The 24575-nt window shown below is 40.7% G+C and overlaps 1 protein-coding gene across 1 annotated transcript in view; it reads right to left on the bottom strand.

Annotated features, from left to right (window-relative positions):
- Positions 1 to 24575, bottom strand: part of RSU1 (Ras suppressor protein 1) — a 103364-nt gene that overhangs the window by 68040 nt on the left and 10749 nt on the right. Inside the window, exons 3-4 of the mRNA XM_060248424.1 lie at positions 21179 to 21229; positions 1138 to 1258 (exon numbers count right to left, since the gene is read on the bottom strand). Coding sequence (XP_060104407.1) covers positions 1138 to 1258; positions 21179 to 21229 — 172 coding nt within the window. The remainder of the gene's footprint in view (positions 1 to 1137; positions 1259 to 21178; positions 21230 to 24575) is intronic.

Here is a 24575-nt window from a genome sequence, read left to right as displayed (position 1 = left end):
ACAGGACTTCCAAAAACACTGGGTAAGGAGGCATATTGAGAATCTGCAAAACTCTAATCAACAACTCCATTTACAGTTTGAAATGCCCACCTTTTGTCAAGTCAGGTTTCTTTGAAGTTTTGCATGCAAACAGCATTTCAAGCAATTCTGCATCTGCAGCACAGTGGCTGAGCACTTGCAGCTCATGCATGCTTGAGTACCATGTCCCAGGTCATCATGGGATGTATCTCATAGAGACAACTTAAGCTACATGTATTGCTTTTGCAACTGTGTAATCGGCAGCACTCCTCCCCTTGCCCTTCACAGCAGGGCACCTTTCTTTCTTTTTTTGTTAATTTCTTTTCCAGTTCCATCTGGGCCTGCAAACTGATACACTAACAGTACAATCCTATGCAGAGTTGCTCTTCTGCAGGAGTGCTCATAATAGTATCAACAACCAAAACTCTTGGCTAATTTCTCTTTAGAGTGGGAGGTGGCAGCTGAAGGGGAGCCACAGGAAAGCTATATGAGAATGCATATATGCAACTGACTTTCTGCATAACCCAGAAACTGCAAACTGTCTGCTGAACATATAACCATGCTGATCACAAACTGCAGGCAGCTTGCAAACCATTAGAATAAAACACACCTGTAGTTCAACCCATTTTAGGTATGGAGATGAAATATGAAGCAATAATTCACACTGAGTTTGTTTTCTATGTGTCACACAGAAGCAAGCGAGTACATGGGTGTTTATCACTACTCTCGTGCGAAGTGCTTAAGGCAAATTAATGAAAACCAGGTAGTGTTATCCCATCCTTTGTATATCATATAGTGCTCTTTAAATTTAAAGAATCAAGAAGTTATAGGAGGGTTACAATAAAAATCTCACTAACTCATGATATTATTCTTTTCCTTTGGGGAAAGCAGGTGAGTCAACTGTTAGTAGATAATGTGTTTCTGCTTTCAGGCTGGCATGAAAGATTAGAAGCTTCAGCACTTGAGAGAAACTTTTTCTGTCAGATTGAAGCCACTTAAGGAGAAAACAGAATATGCCAAAACATTAGTAAAGCAATCTTTCCAAGAAACGAAAGAGGGCTGTTTCCAGAACTGCATCCTATAGAGAGTCTAAGCAACCACACCAAACTCTTTACGCACCCAAGATTCAAGTGTTTCAGCTTCTGAAGGCTGCTGATTTGGGTAGGCAGCTCCTCAATCTGATTGTTGAAGAAGTTGAGTACTTCTAAATTCCTTAGGTCTGCAATGTTTGGAGGCACAGCTGTAAAGATAAAGAAATCCCCTTATAAATAATTTGTGATAATGTAAAACACCCCAGGACTCTAAATTCTATGCTGTGCAATTTAAGGATCCTGTGTTTGTGCTGTGGAATGAAACATTTCAGTTCACCCAGGAACCTTCATTTTGATGTCACAGAAAACTGGAGTTTGATTAAATCCTTCCCATGTCCCCAAGCCTTCAGTTGCACTCCATACACGTGTGGAAGAAATAAGTTGTTTTCATGCCCATCACAGACGAACAACTATTTGTGATGTCTGAATGCAGCCAACATTTGGGGACTGGAACTGTGGCTAAGTGGCAAGTTCAATAACTGGCATCTCCAGTTAAAGGGAGCCTTGGTAGCAAGTCCTGATAAAGGCCATAATTCTTCCCAAGACTATGGAAAGCCTGAGCAAGTCATGTTAAATGTTCAAAATGTATCACTCTGACATCTTTGGACCAGAATTTTTGCCCAAATGCTATGACACAATTATAAAAGACAGATTACAAGACAGACTTTACAGAGGTACTTGGAAGACCATGGGGCAAAACAGATATGAACTAGACGAACCCTTGATTTTATGCAGAAAGCCCATTCTTGTATACCTGTAATTAAGAAAAAGAATGATTCTGAGTGGTATAGGTGGGCTATTCAAAAAGGAACCCTGAGCAATTGGGGAGGAGGACACAAGAAGACGATGACTGAAGACTACAGATTTATACCCTGCCCTTCTCTCTGAATCAGAGACTGAGAGAGGCTTACAATCTCCTATATCTTCTCCACCCTGTGAGGTCAGTGGGGCTGAGAAGGCTCTGTTAGCTCAGTGGGGCTGAGAAGGCTCTCACAGCAGCTGCCCTTTCAAGGACAACTCCTGTGAGAGCTATGGCTGACCCAAGGCCATTCCAGCAGCTACAAGTGGAGGAGTGGGGAATCAAACCTGGCTCTCCCAGATAAGAGTCCGTGCACTTAACCACTACACCAATCTGGTACCAGGACCTGCTACCAAGGCCCCCTTTAACTAGAGATGCCAGTTATTGAACTTGCCTCTAAGCCAAGGTTCCAGTTGTACAGAATATTGAAACCCCACCTCAACCGGTCTCAGTCGGGTCCACTTCACAAATTATGTGTGAATTGTTCTTCCTGCAACTATATCAGTATTGTTAACTATGGCTGTGATCACACACACTGAATAATGCACTTTCATTCCACTTTAAATGCACTTTCCAACTGGATTTTACTGTGTGAACAGGCAAAATCCAGCTGGAAAGTGCATTATTTAGTGTATGTGACCACAGCCCATGACACACAACAGGGAAGCTTTGGTTGGCCCAGAGGTCCTGGGTGCACTACATGGTGCTTAGGAAGACAAGTCTGCTGTTCATTCTTTGCCAAGTTTCCTGTGGGAAATACAATCACCTCTTGGTTTCAGACACCTCCCAGGCCACATGTTGTCAAGTTTGTCATCAGTTATCCAAGGAAGAAGACTGCAGATTTAAACCCTGCTCTTCTCTCTGAATCAGAGACGCAGAGCAGCTTACAATCTCCTATATCTTCTCCCCCACAACTGACACCCTATGAGGTAGGTGGGGCTGAGAGGGCTCTCACAGCAGCTGCTCTTTCAAGGACAACTCCTGCGAGAGCTATGGCTAACCCAAGGTCATTCCAACAGCTGTAAGTGGACGAGTGGGGAATCAAACCTGGTTCTCCCAGATAATAGTTCGCACACTTAGGGCGTTTTCGCACTGACCTTAATCAGCAGCGACGCCCCTCTTCACCGCGCAGGATCGGCGCGGATTTCGCACTAATTGCCGCAGAGCACCTGGAAGAGCCGGAAAGTCCCGCGGCAATTAGTGCGAAATCTGCGCTGATCCTGCGCGGTGAAGAGGGGCGTCGCTGCTGATTAAGGTCAGTGCGAAAACGCCCTTAACCACTTCGAAGCTTTGAAGTCTCAGAACACTTTGGAATTTCATTTTGTCACTTGATCCCAGTAATGGAAGAGATAATACCCACCATGTGCTAGACCAAATACAAAATCCCAAGCCCAGGGTTTTATTTGTAGAAAAAGCCTGAGGGGAATTCATTTGTATATTAGGCCACACCTCCTGACACCAAGCCAGCCAGAACTGTGTTCCCGTGCGTTCCTGCTAAAAAAAAAAAAAGCCTCCACATGCCAAACATCAAACACTAAATCACCGTGGATGAGCTAGTTATGTGAAAACTGACAGACTCTAAACACTGGGAAATTTGGGATGTAACTACATGATATACTGGACATATTCCAGGTGATCACAGCTGCATAACCAGACTCACAGTCAAGCATGGGTCAGAGGAATTCACTTGAAGAAATGCTTGTTTGCTCAGTGCTGTGAGGGTGGGAAGGAGCTTCCAGTTGTCTTTGTACTCTGCTATAACCAGCAGAAAGGGCAGCAGTAGGGGGGACTTGTTGCCCCTTTTCTCTGGCTCCAAGTGTCCTTCCTAAGGCACATGGGGCCATAGAAAAGGAACAAAAAGCACAAGTTCCCCTGATGTACATCTGACTGTGAGTCCAGCCATGCACCCATGATACAGCACATGTTGGGTATATCATGTTGCTTGGACCTCAGTATCTTTGCAGCCGAAGTATAACATCAAAAAACCAAAACAAAACATGGATTTCTACAGAGAGTAACAATGCTTGCACGCTCACTGTGATATAAATTGGTTGTGCAGGTTCCCTAAGTGACAGTTTTATTTAGCACCTTCATGAATATAACTGCATGAAAATCCATTTCAAATGGCTCATTTGGACTGCAGTTTAAATAATCTAATACTTCAGAAGATGTTCATTAAAAATTCAGCTAAATCACAACAACTTAGGTTCAGCTTTAAACAATGAACTCTTTAGCCAAATCAATTTTGGATTTATAATCCAAGGGTAAAGTGCTGTGATCAATACACACAAAAAGGGTTACACAGAGGTCATTTTGTAGACAAATAGGTGGTGGAGCTCATCCAGCGATTGTTATGCAGCTGCACATGCTATTCAATGGACAAGGACATGGAACTCTTAGAAGGAAGAGGTGGAACTCTCAGAAAGGTTCAGGAGCTGTGCTCCTGTGAGCTCCCACTGAATCTGAGGCCTGGGATTACATCAGATTAGCAACAGATCAATGTGTGGTTATTAGCTACAAATACGAAAGAAACCCAATTGCATGATCTGGATACTGCTATGCAGATAGGAGATTAAGCAGTAATGCTAGTTTTACTTTCTCTTTCAGTTATTAAAGCAACATCTAAGGAAACAAATCATGTTTGTATGGTAAGTGGAGAGAAAAGATCACAGCCATTCAAGGTTTACAACACTGTACTGCCAACTCAGGACGTGATATCAACTTTCATCTTAATCCACAGCCCCTCTGTGCTGAACTTCAACAATTCAAAAAAGGAGATGGAAACTGCAGATTTATACCTTGCCCTTCTCTCTGAATCAGAGACTCAGAGCGGTTTACAATCTCCTATATCTTCTCCCCACACAACAGACACCCTGTGAAGTGGGTGGGGCTGAAAGCTGCCCTTTCAAGGTCTATTGAGAGCTATGGCTAACCCAAGGCCATTCCAGCAGCTGTAAGTGGAGGAGTGGGGAATCAAACCCAGTTCTTCCAGTTAAGAGTCTGCACACTTAGCCACTACACTACACCAAACTGGCTCTCAAATCCATTTAATCATACAAAATCTACAGAAATGGGTTGCATCCTACTATTCAATTTATAGATCAATTTATGGATCAGACTGCAGAACAGCAATTTAGACTGCAGATTAACTAATTGTTCACGTTTAAATAATTCCTCAATAGGCTGAAGAAAAATGTCCAGTGTTTTTTCCCTTCTCCCTTTAAAGCACATTAAAGTAACACTTCTATGTTAGAATGTTATATTTCCATTTACTATATTTTTATTAGAATTATATTGTTTAATACATGACCTTTTAATGAATACCTGCCATAGCTCTCTATAAAAGCTGGAGTGTAACCCTCACAATTGTCACATTTTTATCCTCCTCCAAGTCAGCTCAAGATAGTATTCATGGTTCTCCTCTCCCTTTTTTATTTATCATAACAAGAACTCTAGGAAATAATTTAAATTGAGATAAAGTGATTGGCTCAAAGGCACCCATGCTCAGTTCACATAGGCGCAAAGGGGCAAGCGTTCCTTCCAGGAACTGCCCCTTTCAGTACAAGGAATGCTGACCAAAAGGACCTCCCCACCACCAGGGATAGCTTTCCAAGGAGACATTTGCAGGGAAGAAGGAAGGAGCAACACCTTTTGCCCTGACTCAATTCAGGAAATTATTTATTTATAGGATTTAGAATCCACCTTTCTCACTGGGACTCAAAACAAATTACAGAGTGTAAACTGGTAACAACCATACAAAAAAACATTTAATAAGCACTCTGATACAACCAATATGCACAATGGACAAAGGCTATCAAAATTTGAATGAACACAGCTGGCCCTATGCTGTGACACCACCTCTGCTGTGATACTATGTCTTATTTCTTATTACTGTTCTACACCTTCAGTATGTATAATATGTGCCCATTTATAACTCATTTATGATTTAAATATATTGTTCATATTTGGTCTGGTTTTAACTATATATTTTAAATTGTTTTATTATGTTATCCACCCTGAGCCCAATTTTTGGGAAAGGGCAAAATGTAAATTGCCTAAAATAAATAAAATTAGGAAAATGGTTATCACAGTTGTGAGGACATTGTATGTGCAAATGTGGAAGCAAGATAAAATACCAGAAAAATGGGACTGGATCTTAAAGGTTCTTAATTGGAGTGAAATGGACAAACTTACTAGAATATTAAAATACTGTGACTTGGGAGAAATTTAAGGAAGATTGGAATAAATTCCAAAACTATGTGGAGATACAATGAAAGGTGAAGAGCCATTTAGTGGTTTTTGACAATATTAACTGAACTTTAAAAGAGAAAAAAGATTGTGATTACTGAGTAGTGTTTTAGTAGTGAAATATAAATAGCGGAGTTTATATAGTAAGTTTATGTGAGTTAAGATAAGATTAAGATTTGAATAATTTTTTAGTGATGACTTAATGACTACGAAATTTATGTTTAATATTTAACAAGTAATAAGTGAATTTTTAAAGTGTAAAGGATTATGACTATCTGATTAAATGTGTAATATTGATAATAAGTAGAAAGTTTAAAGTAAAGGAATAAGAATAGTAGTTATATTGGAGTTAAGATAAAGTTAAGTGAATAACTTATAGTTAAGATTCTATATATGGGAAATTTTACTTTTAAAAGGTTTTTAATTTGCTTTGTATACCGGCAGAGGTCACAATTTGGAGGGTGGGAAGGGTGGGAAAATGTGTAATGTATTGAACTATATTTAGATTCTGATAGAATATTTTTCAATATATTGCAAAATAAAGAAAATGGTTATCACAGCAATAGAAGCCAATGAAATGACAACAGGGTAAGTGTAAAAATTGAAAATATATTCTATGAATAGAGGTGGAATCTCTATATATGAACTGTTAACTTCCATTTCAGTGCATCTGCGGAAGTGTGCATGCACAAAAAAGCTCATACCTTAAATAAAACGTTTGTTGGTGCCCCTGGACTCTAACTTTTGTTTTACAGTGGTATAACCCAGTCTCTATTCTCCTTTATAAAGTGCCTCTTGAACCATCCTGTCATAGTATAGCTGTATTAACTTTATAAAAAGCTCTTGAACAACACCATTGTATAATTATATATAATTCAGGATAGCTACTTTTAGCAAGCTCTAAGGAAGAAGTATTACCTACCTAAACAAAGTAATAAAGTTTTTATTCAAGGTATGAGCTTGTGTTCATGCACACAGAAGGTTATACCCAGAATAAAAATTTGTTGGTCTTAAAGGTGCCAGCGTTGTTCTGCTGCTTCAGATTGATATGGCTACCCACCTCAACCAACCAAAACAAAGTTATGCAACCAGCCTAATTCAATTACCTCACTGTCATGTGCATATATCAGGGACACTCAGTGGCTTGGAAGTCACATGTGGTTGACATGCCAACTGTGACTCTTCTGAGCCCCATTCCTCAGTTTAGCATCCACCTCATTTTAGGAAAGGCTGAGAATGTGTGTTCAGACCAAGTTCACCCAGCATATTTCCTTTCAGTGCTGCTGCACTGTTGTTGCAAGTGAATGGGATGCAACTTTTACACCTGCTGGGTCCTTAAAAGGTATAGCAACAGGGAGAGAAGTCACTTTAGGAACAATAATGTAAACAGCCAATGGTTATAGTGACCCAATTACTATGTAATATTAATGGGCATATACAATAAACAAATTGACAGAAGAATTCACAAATTCTTCCAAGAGGGAGTCCCAATGTGCAGGCTGTCAGCTTTGGAAGGTCCTGCTTCGACTAAAACTCTGCCAGCATAGGGTGCTCCGTGAATTCTTAAATAAGACGTCCCCGTCCAAAAATGCTTACAGTAACACTTCCATGGTGCTCGAGCTGCTTGCGAGTATGATGCTGGTCTGAATTTTTTTGGAGAATTTGCATTCCCATATAAGTAGTAAAAATATTGTGCAGTGGGGAGAGCAATGGAAGTGTTACTGTAAGCGTTTTTGGATGGGGATGTCTTATTTAAGAATTTATGGAGCACCCTATGCTGGAAGAGTTTTAGTTGAAGCAGGACATTCCAAAGTCGACAGCCTGCACGTTGGGACTCCCTCTTGGAAGAAAATTTGTGAATTCTGTCAATTTGTTTATTGTATACGCACATTAATATTACATAGTAACTGGGTCACTATAACCATTGGTTGTTTACATTATGGGACCTTAAAAGGAGCATTACAGACTTGTATGGAGGCAAACAGTAGCCTCTTTCCTCAGAGATTTTTATTTTTTTTTACATGTTTAAATAGTGCACACATTTATATTGTTCCCAAAATAGTAGACAGCAATCTCTACACTTGGTATATATTGGTAAAATTGTATAATCTGATACTCAAGAGAGTCAATCCATCTTCATCGTGCCCAATAATTATGTTGAAGGCAACATGGCTATCATTCAAATGTACTTCAACCAGAGCAGATCAATTAGTTATATATACATAGCCTTAGCCCCCTACTCACATCTGCCATACATATGAATAATACCTGCAGCCTCCTGCATTACAAGCTTCCAGAGATCATACATTGCTCAAGAACTGCAATGTAACTTAACCTTTGTGTTAAATTCAATATATAAACAATTAAATTCAGTATATAAGCAATTTCCCCATTCCAGAAGTGAAGACAAGTACCACAGTCCAAAGGTCCTTAAAAAACAAATCAAACATTTCAGCTATGTTGTAAATTTGCAAAAATCTCACATCCCAGGAAATGTTGACCATATAGAACATTACATTGATTTTTATAGCAGTCACATCAAGAATCTGCAGACAAATGAAGGTTGAAGGACCACCTAGTTTTCTTTTTAAAATCAGGTTTGTATAAAAAAATAATTTGAAGGTCGACAACTATCTATTTTCTTCAATCAAATAAGACCTGAATTATATGAAAATTGGAGGCCAACAATCTTTTTGTAAACACTCATGTCAAACCACTTTTCATTTGTTAAACTAAAAAGTGTCTTTTTCTTGAAGATTATGGAGGGGGAAATCAATAGCCATCTTTAAATCAGGTTGCATGATGAAGGGATTTAGAAAATATATAATCTTCTCAGGAAAAGGGGGAGGGGGAAGTTACATTGCCATGCAAACCGAACAGGGAAGAGGTTTAATATTAATTTCAGTTTGACAGTCAAGGTTAATCTGCACATATTGCCTTGATGTCGTATGAAATTTAACGCTCTGTTCCAACACAGCTAACTCTAAGAGGAAAATCAGCAACACATGTTATTCAATTGTTACATTATTTATAGTCTGCTTTTCTCACCAGGACTCAATGTGGATTACAAAAAGAAAGCCAACTTTATCAACAGGATAGGACATCCAATAAACAGTGCAATAAGATTTGGTTTGTGGAAGTCTAGAACCAACCAGAAATATGGAATAGAACTTAAGCAAAGCATTCAGTATTAACATCACATATTAAAACAATGCAAAAATTACACAGTAGGATCCAACTTATAGCAATAGACAGCACAAACCATACACAGCAGTACAAACTAATTATTTACCCAAGGGTCTTTCAGAAATGATCTGCTACAGTATAGTTCTATTATCTATGTAGAAAATTCAATATTGCATAGTTTGCAGAAATTATTATTACTACTACTACTTTCAACTTTTATCCCATTCTCTCCACAAGTGGGCTCAGGGCAGCTAACAATCAGTTCAGACATTTACAATTATAGTTTTTAAAATGATAAAATACAATTTAAAACATTTTATGGTGCTGTTTAACTTCAATATAGGTGGGATCGTACTTTCCTGTGACAGTGATCCTATAGTGATCATAATTCCTCAGCAGTGTAGGATGGCAGTCCTTTCCCGGTTAGGTGCTGAAGGCCTGATGAAATAATTGAAAGCCAGGAGAATAACCTCACCAAGCAGGCCATTCCATAAGGTGGGTGGGTGGTCAACCCCAGAAAGCACATCAATGGGCAGTTGTTGATTTTGCCACTTTAGAGGTTGCACCTGCAGAAGGCCTGCTCAGATAGTGGAGTACAGGGGGAGAGGCAGACCTATAGATATGAGGGACTGAGGCCATGAAGGGCTTTTATATGCATAATAGCTTGAGATTTAATTCAGTAATGGGTAAGCCACAGCAGCTGGGTTAGAAGACTAGAAGGGGGCAACAAAATAAATAATTACAACATGCAGAATCAAACACATGGTTAAAAAAGGGGCAGTCTCCTGTGCAAGCACCAAGTCATTACCAACCCATGGAGTGATGTCACATCATAATGTCTTCTTGGCAGCCTTTTTACAGGGTGGTTTGCCATTGTCTTCCCGAGTCATCTACACTTTACCCCCAGCAAACCAGGTACATATTTTACCAACCTCAGAAGGATGGAAGGCTGTCAACCTTGAGCTGGGTACCTGAACCCAGCTTCCTCCAGGATTGAACTCAGGTCATGAGCAGAGCCTGGACTCCAGTACTGCAGCTTACCACTCTGCACCATGGGGCTCCTAAGCACATGGTTAGGAGGCCTTTAAAAATAACATTCATCAAACCAGCCAGCCAATAAATTTTATTAACGAGTATTCACATGCATAGGTGGAACAGATGTTACATTATAAGGAATACCATGGAGATCCAACTCCGTAGGCCAAGCAATCCTTACTTGGCTTGAAATGTTTGCAGGTATTCAGCCCATTAATACCACAATTCAACCACATTTGAAGGTTTCACTCACTACCAACTACCAACCTCAGCCAGGACAGTCAAAAGTGGTACGAAAATGCATGCAATATGGTCTTTCAAGAGAGTATGTGCAAATGCTTGCACACTTAACTGTAACATGATAGGCCAGGGGCTGAAAGGCTGACTTGTATGACAAAAATCTGCTTGAAAGTTTTTCATTGTCTATCTTTGCCCTTCTCGGTTTATATCAGGATACAACCTAGCACAATACTCAATCAATCAATAATTTATTACAGTACAAAGTCAGACAGTATACATGGGTACAAATGTTATAAAACAAAACCATTAACCATTAACAAAACCAATATTACTACAAGTATAACATATCAGTTTTTCTTAAAAATAAGTTTACAGATTTAGCCATGCCTTTCTAATGTAATAGCATGCCACCCAAAATTCAGCCACAGATTTAGTGATGGCATGATTTTCATCAGAGAGTAACTTACTACAACAGGTGGAGTTGGAATGATCTAGCATTTCCTTCACAAGAGGTGCAATAAATTTATTTCGGACCTCATTGTACCACTTGCACCTGAAACATCAGTACCTAAGAGCAGCTGTAAAAGATTCATAGGGCTGTGGATTTCCTATTAATAAGTCTTGGGCATGTGCAGTCCATCAGCCACATTTTCAACCTACTGAAATCACATAGTCCACACACTGATAGTCTGGTTCTTCCTGTGCAAGGCGGGTGGAAAACAAGGAGCAGCTCTGAGTGTGTGAGGGCACAGGATATGTGAGGCGTTCAGGGCGGTGATCCTGTCGATGGGGTGATCCTTATGTCTTTTGAGCATTTCAAAAGGAGGATGCCCAGAGGAGTGCCCACCATTGTTCCTTCAAAGGGCCTTTGAAGACTAATTCCAGATGCTTCCTGCCAATCACCAGCAACTTTAAAATGTTAAATGCATTAAGCATTTCTCAATGGGATCTTTTACATTTTGTTGTTAATGTTCAATCATTTCACTGCATTTTATTTCAGAAATAGCTTGCAAAAGCACACTAGATAATTATGAGTTATCGCACACATACAAAACACCCCATCATTTCCCCCCTCAGGCTTAAGAGGATATTGCTGCTTTTGAAAAAAAAAAATTATCCTGTATGCCAGCTTCCCTCCAATAAAATATGCTAAATGAATATACAGCTTCAGTGGTAAGAAAGAGAACTGACAGCCATTTCAATATTCCAGCCTAACTTTCCTTTCAAGTGTAATCTATGCTAAGAGTTATGGGCTGTTAATAGAGTTGCCAACCCCCAGGCAGAGCCTGGAGATCTCCCAGAGCTACCACTGAACTCCATTTGAAAGAGATCAGTTCACTTGGAGAAAATGACTGCTTTGGAAGGTAGGCTCTAAATCTAAAGGCATTATATGCCACTGACATCCCTCAGCTCCTCAAAGCCCACTCTCTCCAAATTCCACCCCCAAATATTCAGGAATTTCCCAACCCAGAGCTGGAAATCCAAACTACAAGTTGTTCTCTTGCTGCTCACTCCATTAACAGTGGCACCACAGTGTACTAGCAGGCTATTGCCGGAATCAACTACACTGTGTAAAGCTCCCCACCACTCCCACTCATAACATTGCATCCTACTTAATTTGTGTCATTTATAATACTGTGAATTTCACTGTCCTTGCCGGCAGTAGTCAATGGTGTGGAAAGGGAGCAGGGAAATGCACAACGTCAGGATGTCACAATTGTGGCACAAGTTAAACTTTGTGCTGTTTTAAGAGCTGAAAAACTTGTCATAAAACAGCTTAACAAGATGGATCCGCCCACAGTTAAAAGCCTGGGTAAAGAGAACATTTTGGCCTTGCACTGAAAGAAAAGTAAGGTGGGTTGCCTTAAGGAAGGGAGACATTTCAAAGACAAGGTGCTACCAATCAATAAGCCCTGTCTCTGGCTACAAATTGCCAGAGGACTCTTGAAAAAAAGCAGTTTCAATAATATTTTATTTATTTACTTTATCTATATTAGGGGTGGTCAAACTTCCTTAACATGAGCCACATAGAATAAATGTCAGATGTTTGAGGGAGGGAGGGAAGATAGATAGATTGGGGGGAGGAAGAGGTGGGAAGAAATCAACTTTAACTACATTCTCCAACCTGCCAGCTGGCTTGACTCAAAGAAGTGATTTAAAGAGAGAAATATGGTGGGGGCTCCAAGAGAGACTGTGGGAGAGACTGTGGCTCACTGGTAGAGCATCTGCTTGGCATGTAGAAGGTCCCAGGTTCAATCCCCAGCATCTCCAGTTAAAAAGAACCAGGTATGAGATGATGGGAAAGACCTCCACTTGAGACCTGGAGAGCTGCTGCTGGTCTGAGTAGACCAGGGGTGTCAAACATGTGGCCCAGGGGCCGGATCAGGTCCCCAGAGGAGTCCTATCAGGCCCATGAGCAAATGGCTGCTGTCTGTTTCCTTCTCCCTCTCTCTTGGGGAGGGACAGTGGCTCAGTGGTAGAACATTTGCTTGGTAAACACAAGGTCCCAGGCTCAATGCCCGGCATTTCCAACTAAAAAGGATCCAGTCAAGTAGGCATGAAAAAGCTCAGTTTGAGACCCTGGAGAGCTGCTGCCAGTCTGAGTAGACAATACTGACTTTAATGGACTGAGGATCTGATTCAGTATAAGGCAACTTCATATATGTTCAATATATGTGAAAGAGCCACATGTGTATCTCGAGCCACAGTTTGGCCACTCCTGATCTATATGCCGTCTTTCTCCCCAGTGGGAATCTAAGTTGGCTTGCATTATCCTCCCCTCCTCCATTTTATCCTCACAACAACCTTGTGAAGTAGGTTAGGCTGAGATTGTGGCCCAAAGTTACCCAGTAAGCTACAATGACGCAGGGCTCCTGTCCTCCTCAAGACTAAGGTTCAGGAGTCTAGGCAGGATGTTGTAGCCAACAACACTATAACCAAGGCTGAGGGTGAACGGGGGCACTAATTATCCTTTCAAGGAAGTGGAGGTACAGGCCACTCCCCTCTAGGAGTAGGCTACCTACATTTAAGGGTGACTGTGGCAAGTACTGTGATGGGGCTGAGGTGATTCAGGGCTTTGAGAGGCCTGAGGAGGGACCTCTGGTTCAGCAGGCCCTGGGATGAAAGGTTCCAGGCCCAACTCCATATCAGAAGGCAGGGTTGTGTGTCTGGTTAAATGGGCTGACTCAGAGACTTGGCTGCACACCCGAAGGAGGCTCTTGGAGGTGTCTCAATTGCCTCCTCTGTGCTGTGTTAGGTGTCCACCTGCTGCCTCCTCCAAGTCTTCAGCCTCTTCGCCAACAGGGAAGAGCCCATGCTCTCATCCACAATATCAGCAGTTGTTTCCATATTCAGTTATCAGGAAACAGTTATGAATGAAGAAAGGTGAAATTGCCTGTACAATGTGTCCATGAAGCTTCTCCTGCCTTACAAACAAAACTGGAAGTTGCCTACTTAGAGAACAGGATGTATAACCGGAAATGACACTTGTCACTTCCAAACATGTAGTGTAGGAAGCAAACCAGCAAAACGCTGGACCAAAAATGATTGTAAAAAGAAAGGGTATGATGGAAAGGTGGACTTACAAGCAAGTCTGCTCAATTACTCACAAAAAGCGGTCTATTACAAAGCCCTGCAGGTCTAGCCTAAGTTTTCTAAAAATTTGCAAAGTCAATGTTGAAGAGAAGCCATCTCAATAGTGACCTCCACTGGACAAGTCCAATTAATGCATCCCGTTATAAAAATCCACAAAAAACTCTTCGCAAACCGGGCAGTACTTAAAATAAAATGAGAGAGAAACAAATATAAGTGACCTTCTGGAAATGTTACATGCAACAGCAGCTGCAATTTCTCATGTAGATTAGAGCCCCAAATATGACCTACTCAATGTGCTTGTAATAAGACTGAAATTAATACGCTGGATAGTTTAACAAAATGGAGCCTCCCTAGGGGGAAGACACATTCCTAGCAAAGAACAGAAACACAGCACCAGTAATGAACTTACAGATGTGCTTATCAACAAAATATGAAAAGGGAAAGGAGGAAGCACAAGCCTTGCTTTATCATGACAGCATGTCTTCAGAATGCAGGTGAATCTAACTCTAGCCCAGCTCCAATGTCCCACTATGAGACATCCTGCAAACTGCTGAGCAGTAAGAACAAATATTGCTCTAATCAGTCCTAGACGCAAGTCAGTTTAAACAGGGCCAGCCTTTGGTCTGTGAAAATAGCAAAATAAAAAAGGGTAGAAAATGTGCAACTCTGAAACGAGCAATCAACAGAACGCTGACAAAAGAAGGGAAAGCAGATACAAGCCAGAAAGGGCAAAGGCTACCACTGTCTTGGAACTGCACTTTGTGTTAATCAAAAACTGTATTGCCTTGGAACTACTTTCCTCCCCTGGGTATGGCGGCTTTTTTATAAGATAAAGAATGAAATGTAGGGTATCTTCACCATTCCTTTTTCCTGTACCAACGACCACAAGAGAAGCTTCCTATCATCTATATGCTCAGATACCAATAGTATACTGGATTTGCTGCAAGGTGCTGGTTATTACCTTTAAAGCCCTATATGGCCAAGGCCTGTCTCTCCCCACCTGTTCCCCAGAGGGTACTTAGATCTGGGACACAAAATCTGGTAGTGATCCATGGGCCGAAGGAGGCAAGATTGACATCCACCAGAGGGAGGGCCTTGTTGACTGCTGCCCCCTATTGGTGGAACCAGTTGCCGAAGGAAGTTAGGGTGTTGCAGGACCTTGCCCAGTTCTGCAAGGCCTGTAAGACAACACTATTCCGGCTAGCCTTTAATCCATTATGAAATACCAATATAGTAAGTAAGGAATGATACCTAATAAATACTGAACACCATTGGAAATGAAATGACATCAAACGATATTAGCACCTGACTGTTTTAATGTTTTATTTCTAATTATGATGTATTATGTGTCGAAATGTTACTGTGATTTTACTGGTTGTGAGCCGCCCTGAGCCTGCTTTGGTGGGGAGGGTGGGATATAAATCCAATAAACCATTAAACCATACCATATATATCCTATTGAATAAATAAAATAAAATAAATAAATGGCTTCCAGTACAATTTGGGCTTGGAAGTTTCTCTTTTCACCCCCAGCCAAGATTGGTCAAACTGAGAAAGATGCAAGAGCAAAGAGGAAAACAAGCAACGGTGTTCCTGCATGTGACAAAGTTACTGATAGGAAAGCAACAAGTTCGCTAGGAATAATTTATCTAACATACAATGCAACAGACAAAAGCAGGACTGTTATGATAACAGCTTTGCCTGTTTTTGGCAGGGTGACAGGTAAAGCTGCAAATGGTAACAGTGGAAAATACTGGGCATCTCCTTACCATCCATGCATATTTATTGCCCTAGAAATGGACATATTTACTATAAACAATAGAGCAGCAAAGCAGGCACACTTATTTAAATGCCAGAAAACTAGTAAGAGATGCTAATATGACCTTAGTTGGCATGTCAAGTGTCACTGATACTGTTTTCCCCAAGTCATTTCAAGGACAATTAATTGCATTTTTTAAGGGATTAGGTCAAGAGTGTCCAGTGTGACAAACAATAACACTGAAACTCAATCCTTATTTACTCAATTTCCCCCTACTTCACTTCCCAGCGATATCTTCGAAGTCTGCTTAAAACCCACAAAAAGCCCATACAAGACTATAATTTAAACAGAATTCCAATTTTTAAAAAAAATTAAAACAACTTTTTAGAAAATAACAGATTTGCAGACCACAGTTTCGTACTTCAGTCAGGTATGCTTGGTGGACCAGCTTTCTTCAAGATAAGGGCCTGGCATTTTTCTTTCATGCCTTGGTAGCTTTTAGAACAAGGCTCCCCAGCCTCTTTGAGCCTGTGGGAACTTTGGGAGTTTTGCCACAGGGAGGCAAAGACAACCACAGGTGGTTGCTACAGGATGCCAAAAACAAAATGTGAAGGAGTAAGGTTATTCATAAATCTAATAGTAACTGTTCAGAATTTGAGGTGCAAGTTCTAATTAACAAGTTGCCATTTAAAATGAACATTCTTGCATACACCAGACTTGTTTAAGAGTCCTACAGTGAAAGTCCTTGTGCTGTAGTGGCAGCTGCTGCTGAAGCAGTTTTTTTTAAATCTGCACAGCCAATCAGAAGCCCTGCTGGGCAAAAGCCCCACTGACACTGCCCATTTGCTAAAAACATTTTGCAGGTGTGTGGAAGAGTGTCAGTTTGCAACAACTGTTCTTTTCAGGAAGGCTGCTTCCCCCAATGTACTGTACAATGATATGTTTTGTATGATTCTATGAAATAATGAAATTGACAATTATAAGTTTGTAAGCAAGTGTCTTTGCAGTTTGTGTGCACAGTTTTTGTTCTCTGTAAGCACTGTGTATTCCTGGATTCTGTATTTTAATCCATCCCAGCAAATGGGGCTCTCTTCTCTCCCTCCTCCCCTGCCCATCCTCACTGTTCTGAGCTTGAGCTGCCTCCCAGTATAGAGAACAGAGGGTGGGGCTACCCCTGAGAGCAGGAAGCAGAAGGCAGGGCTGCCAAATTCCCCAGCCACTGCTCCCAGCCTCTGTAATCCTTCTCACAGGTAGGGGCTAGGAGGTCCTTCTGTTGGGATTTTCATGCTTATTTTGATTTTAAAAATTGCTTTGGAAAATCCCACTATTATCCCACCTTTGCAATTTAGGCAGGCACCTTTCCTTTTATTTGTTAGCTTCTTTGACCAATGCTCTCAAGCTCAACATAAAACTAGACAGTAAATACAAAACAAATAACAAATAAATTAAAACCAAAATAGACTAACGAGGAAAACCAATAATCATGATCACATGACATAATTAAATAACCTGAAAGACTACCTAATATTAATATAAAATTCCGTAAAACTCTTCAACATTGTAAAATTAGAGCTAAAATCTTAGTATATAATAGCAGTACAAGGCCTTTATTTTAGAGAACACTATTGACAAATATTTTGCCACCAAGTGAGTTATTTCAGGGTTCACATCTGCCAGCAAGGCAGGCACCTTTGGGGTGGGGGGACCAGCCACAGTTAAAATATAGAGTTCTGCAAACTCAAGGACTCCAGTTTTGTAGAAATATTAGTTTTAAAACACACAATCCTCATAATGTGGAGCTCCAATGGAATAATAGCAGAGCAAGTGCTGAAGACGACAACCAAAATTATCATCTCAAACTAACCCGCAAAAAAAAAAAAAAAAGACAGAAAACCCAAGACCATGGAGAACCACTGCCACTCTGAGTAGACTGGGTGGGAGGAGAAGCTTGCAATGCTTTGCCATTTCATGTTTTCCCCTGGGTTCTAGGCCCAGACCATTTATATTTTTAGTTTATATTTTAGGAGGGGGAGATTTGGGACCAACCACAGTTAAAATATAGAGTTCAACGAACTCAAAGAAATTCCATTTTTGCAGAGAAATATTAAATACCCCCCTCCTAATGCAGACCTCCAATTGAACAGCAGCTATAATATCTTTAATTGTGTTTGTGTCCTTTATAAAGTTTATCTTTGCTACCTGGCATTATATTTTATTACCTACATGGTCTGGCCCATAACAAATAAGTCTGACACTCTTGATTTAGACAGATGTTCCCTGCTCATGTTCCTTTACAATTCTGCATTTTAACCCCTCCCAAAATACAGGATAACTCCAAGTTACTCATACATTCCAACTTGGAGAGCCAGTTTGGTGTAGTGGTTAAGTATGCGTACTCTTATCTGGGAGAACCGGGTTTGATTCCCCACTCCTCCACTTGCACCTGCTAGCATGGCCTTGGGTCAGCCATAGCTCTGGCAGAGGTTGTCCTTGAAAGGGCAGCTGCTGTGAGAGCCCTCTCCAGCCCCACCCACCTCACAGGGTGTCTGTTGTGGGGGAGGAAGGTAAAGGAAATTGTGAGCCGCTCTGAGACTCTTCGGAGTGGAGGGCGGGATATAAATCCAATATCATCATCTTCTTCTTCTTCTTCTTTATCTTCTTCAAAGTTTAGTATGTATTTCCCAACCAATAAACCAGTTTAGTGTAGTGATTAAGTGCGTGGGCTGGGAGAACCAGGTTTTATTTTCCGCTTGCAGCTGCTGGAGTAACCTTGGATCAGTCACAAGTTCCCAGCAGAGCTGTCCTCTCAAAAGCAGCTCTCTGAGAGCTCTCTCAGCCTCATCTACCTCACAGACTGTCTGTTGTGGGGAGGGGAAGGGAAAGGAGATTGTACGTCACTCTGAGACTCTGAGTGAAGGGCAGGGTATAAATCTCTTATTATTTGAGAAAACCAGTTAAGACATTTCTGGATTTTGACAGGATATATTTCAGACATGAACCAATACATTTCCAGTATAAATCTTTTTATAAAAATTAATATATCCCAGTCAAACACATATTAATGTTTGGTTTTCTTTCCAGTACTTCAAGTCCCATCTTTGGGCACTCCAACCAATCTTCAGCTCCATTAAAGTACACTCCCTCCCCTAGTAGAACAGAATGTGTAGGAGGATATTTGGATAAGAATCACAGCCCTCAAGGGAAAAAAAAGTCTCTCTTTGCAAACTCTCTTTACAAACTTTGCAAATTGGAGTTTTTCACAGGTACTTTGGGTAAAAAAACAACAACCTTAAAACCATGCTTGTGAATGGTTCCTCATCCTCTTGGAGAGAAGTGACAAGTGGAGTGCCTCAGGGATCTGTTTTGTTCAACATCTTTATTAATGATTTGGATGAAGGAATAGAGGGAATGCTTATTAAATTTGCAGATGATACTAAATTGGGATGGGTTGCAAACACAGAAGACAACAGAAACAGGATACAGGATGACCTTGACAGGCTGGAAAACTGGGCTAAAACCAATAAAATGAATTTTAACAGGGATAAACGTAAAGTTCTGCATTTAGGTAGGAAAAATCCAATGCATGGTTATAGAATGGGGGAGACTTGTCTCAGCAGCAGTATGTGCGAAAAGGATCTAGGGGTCTTAGTGGATCAGACACTGAACACGAGTCAACAGTGTGATGCGGTGGCTAAAAAGCAAATGCAATTTTGGGCTGTATCAACAGAAGTATAGTGTCCAGATCACATGATGTGATGGCATCGCTTTACTCTGCTCTGGTAAGACCTCATCTGGAGTATTGTGTTCAGTTTTGGGCACCACAATTTAAGAAGGATAAAGACAAGCTGGATCAGGTCCAGAGGAGGGTGACGAAGATGGTGAGGGGTCTGGAGACCAAGTCCTATGAGGAAAGGTTGAAGGAGCTGAGGATGTATAGCCTGGAGAGGAGGCAGCTGAGAGGTGATATGACCACCATCTTCAAGTACTTGAAGGGCTGTTATATAGAGGATGGTGTGGAATTGTTTTCTGTGGCCCCGGAAGGTAAGACCAGAACCAATGGGTTGAAATTAAATCAAAAGAGTTTCTGGCTCAACACTAGGAAGAATTTCCTGACCGTTAGAGCGATTCCTCAGTGGAACAGGCTTTCTTGGGAGGTGGTGGGCTCTCCTTCCTTGGAGGTTTTTAAACAGAGGCTGGATGGCCATCTGACAGCAATGAAGATCCTGTGAATTTAGGGGGAGGTGTTTGTGAGTTTTCTGCACTGTGCAGGGGGTTGGACTGGATGACCCTGGACGTCCTTCCAACTTTATGATTCTATGATTTATGTAATTAAGCATGCATGTACTCTGACCCTTCCTTTTGTCTGTTCCTTTGCTTTTTAAAAACACCACCACTAGACTAGATTACTGCAATACATTCTACATGCGGCTGCCCTTGAAAAGCACTAGGAAACTTCAACTTGTACAGAATGATGCAGTCAAGCTGTTGACTGGTATGGGTTGCAGGGACCACATCACTTCAGTTTTGGCCCATCTACATTTGCTTCTGGGCCCAATTCCAGGTGCTGGTGTTGACCTTTAAAACATCACAGAGGTTGGGGCCAGCATACTGGAAGGACCACCTACCCCTAGACAAACCAACCCTACCCCTTCAGTCATGATCCTCCACCAGCAGATGAAAACTTTTTTGCTTCATCTGGCATCCCTTCAATAATCCTTCCTTCCTCCCCTGTGCTTTAATCACTGTTTTATGAGCTTTTAATATGTATTTTAGTTTCAATTTAAATTGTTTTTATAATACATTGTCTTGATTGAACCATTAGCCACCTTGGTGGCCCTGACTGGGCAGAAAAATAGAATAATCAAGTACAATTATCAATGTTATTCTCTTCATTTTAGCCTAAGGTAGATCGTTTCTCAAACCACGCAAACCAAAAACAGAACCCAGTGAATACACATTTGTTTGTCATTTCCAGTGCTGAGAATGTCAATCAATCAAATCAGAAACTTGCTACAAAGCAACACACCATATACTACCCTCAGCGTTTTGGTTAGGAACCTTTTTTAAAAAAGGTTTTAAACAATCCTTTGACAAGTCCAGAAGTTCACATACACAACTCACAACACAAGCACAGTTTTGCAATCAAACCACCAGCAGAAAAATCTATTCAGCTTTAGGAAGAAAAAAAATATTGAGAGGCAAACTTACTTGTGAGTTTGTTATGGCTGAGAACCAGCTGCGAGATGTGAGAGAGGGTGACTGTAAATGAACAGAAACAAACCATAAATCAACAAACGGGAAAATTCATCTGAATTGTGAGGATCAATATCCACAGCTCTTATTAATAAGATAAACACTTCACGCTTCCTAAGCATCCCCTTATTCAATATGGTAACTTCTTTCACTAGCTAAGTCCATGATAATGATATGTTCCCACAAGGTTGTGTCCACTTTGTGGGGCACACTCTCCCCATTCTGAATGGTGTATGGACACCCCACAGTTCTGTACTGCAACTATTTCATAAAATTAAATACAGTTAATCACCTCAGGACTCTATAAATGCAGTGTGGGTAAAAATTCTTAGTGTGGCAAACCAACTTCTGATTTGTGCCCGGTCCACCGAACAGGGAACCACTGTAAATTTGTTTACCAACCCTACATACTTGCTTCATAGCAAGCCAGACTATCTAACCCAAAATATTCTGCTCAGACTGATACAGGATCTCTGTGGTATTCTCCAGTAAAGCTACCTGAAAGGCATTTAAAGAAGATGAGATTCAACCTTCTACACAAAAAAATCTACTCTTTTTGTGTAGAAGGTTATACTGACGTACTGGTAACTGACTGATCTATCACATTTTTTTCCCATACAAACACAGATGCTCACTCTCTACTGGGGCAGCCACTTGCTAATTACATGGAAGAGAAAGAAAAAAACTGGGTTTTGGGGAAAAGGACAGGACGTGTGGCCTTCAGCTAATGGGGATTTCCCACCTTTGGTTTGGTACTTGGGATTGCCACAGCAGATTGGAGCAGACACTACTCAACTGTAGCCTGTACTTGGTGTTTGAACGCAACCTGAGCCTGCTTCGGCGGGGAGGGCAGGATACAAATAAAAGGTGATTGATTGATTGATTGAACCTGATCCAAGAGAAAGCTCAATGCATGTTTTGTTCTCCTTACAAACCTCTTATTTCCAGCTGATAGGATTGCTACTAGCCTTTGCGGCAGATTTCAAATCAAGGAGGGAAAAATCACCAGGTTCCAAGACTAGGAAATGGGGTGGAGCCTGGGTTTGCTTTCTTTACAGCACAGATGTTTTGGTCTTCTTATACAGAGATGTTTTAACCAATGACATTGCTTATTTGTACATAGTGCCACAACTGGTGCATGTACATAAAGTACCTATAGTTGAGTCAACAAAGAAAAATGGTCTCCTGAAGCCTCTATAAGAGGTCCATTAGGATCATTAACAAGGATGATCATCAACCAAATCTTAAGTTTACAATAATAGAAGCACACACATGCTTCAAAGGACTTCTTATATTTTACCTTGGAAGAGAGGTAGAAAAAGCAAGAAAGGTGATCTTTAGCCATTAAATCCACTGCTATAGCACCACAGGCAAATCTAGTTTCAAATGCAGCAAAAGCCCCACAGTGAGATAAACAACATGGCTTATGAGCATTAAGAACAGACAATTAGAACATAAGACTCATAAGATTTTTCTGGCTCCCTGCAAAATGTTATTACACTACATGGCAATATTTGTACAATTGTACAGAGCAGGTCCTCTATGGCCCATTCTCTGCTCCCTTTGTCAGCGGTCTCTGAAATTAGAAGCCAAAAAGTATAACACCAAGGAAGGGGAAATAAGGCCTGGTATAGTGTACAACTGTGACAGGCCTTTTCCTTCAATCAAGGGGATCCACAAACCTCTGTAAACCTTCCCCTCAGTTACAACATTTCTTAGGGTAGCGAGTGTAAGGCCTCTGGGTTCATTCATTTTAAATGCTTCACTAGCATCCTAGGATAAACCCATGAAAAGCATCTACCGTGGCATTTATGCTTCAGAAATCACACAAACAAGTCATTATGCTTCAGAAATCACACTTTAAGAATACAACTGTGCTGAAGTATGTACTAACATTAATATCCATGGTCCACGGACAAATCTCTCACTTTAAGAATTTAAAAACATACTGGAGAGGGGGTAACATGGTGCCATGGCATTAGACCATGAAGGATAAATCCACCCCAGAAGTGAGGGTGCCTGCTAGTTTTAGAAGCAGCTGAGAAACATCTCAATGACTTTGTTTCCCTTTCTGCTCACATAGGAATCTAAGGCCGGGTCATGGCCACAGGCATGACCCCCTTGTGTGTCTACCAGAGGACCCTTGTATTTCGTTTCTTAACCCAAGAGTCCTAGCTTACAGATGGAAAGAAGAATGATTAAGAGAGAGAGGAAGACATGCTCTGTATTGCCCCCCCCCTTTATTTTTATTATAGGGGTTTTTGTATGTAAACCATGCTAGGTCCCCACTGGGGAGAAAACTCAGTTTAATAAAAAAGGTTCTCTCTATGCAAACATCCCAAATTAAATGCTACTTGTCCCATATTGGAAGAAACGAACACAATTCCGTAGCAGCTCAGCTGCAACCACAGAGACAGACAATATTGTTTGTTTCTGAAAAATTGCTGGGATTCCTCAAGGTTCATACCCAAGAGGACTGCCATGAAAATGATTCTCCATGTGCTTTTGCTTTTCTAACTAGAACATGGATGTTAAGTTCATGGCAGTGATCTTAGTCAATTATAGGTCCAAAATAAACATGTTAATAATTCCGTGCATCCAACTGGGATATGAACTTATATTTCTTTAAAAGCAGCCTCTTGCTTTGGGACTTTTTTTTGTGTTTGCCAACTGTATTTATTTTGGTTGCTTTGTGAGAGTGTGTGAAAGTATGTTCACTTTCTTTTTTTTTTAAAAAAATAATTCTTTTATTTCTCATTAGAAAAAAAACAATTGTGGCAATTATTAAAAAAGAAACCACAAATTTTAAAAGTCAGATGTTCACAAACTCTTGAACAAGTCAGAGCAGCTTTTTCACAGTTAACAATAATGTTGAAAATTAAGACATTAACAGCTTTCAAGATAAAGGTTGTGCCTGTAAAGCAATAATGAGGATGGTGGATGACCATATTCCGTACTAGTTCAGACCTCTGTCCTGACAAGGTCAGCTTGGCTTCTATGCTGTACATATTATTGGAGTCTAGCTGATTACCAAAGGATGAATTATGGCCCTCTGGACTTCAGATTACTTTAGGAAAAAATCCCATTACACTCCAGGCAATTCAATAGAATTCTGAAGACAGAGAAGATTCCCACATTGTCACAATTTTATATCCTATGGGAACTTTCCTGTCCTAGGAACTGGCAATTACCTTCATGATTAATTGCTGAGACTAAACAGAGAATAATGACAGGCACCTTTGAGAATTAAGTTTTAAAAAGTGCCACTGAAGCTATTTGACAGCAAAATCTTTAAAGGTGGGCTTTGTTCAACTATGTCACCAGATCCACAAGATGGCATCCTAGCTTCAGT

Source organism: Heteronotia binoei, chromosome 10 (assembly GCF_032191835.1).
Source record: "Heteronotia binoei isolate CCM8104 ecotype False Entrance Well chromosome 10, APGP_CSIRO_Hbin_v1, whole genome shotgun sequence".
In the NCBI taxonomy this organism is placed as follows: Eukaryota; Metazoa; Chordata; class Lepidosauria; order Squamata; family Gekkonidae; genus Heteronotia; species Heteronotia binoei.
Note: the sequence above shows the minus strand (reverse complement) of the source record. Positions and strands in the feature narration are given on the sequence as shown.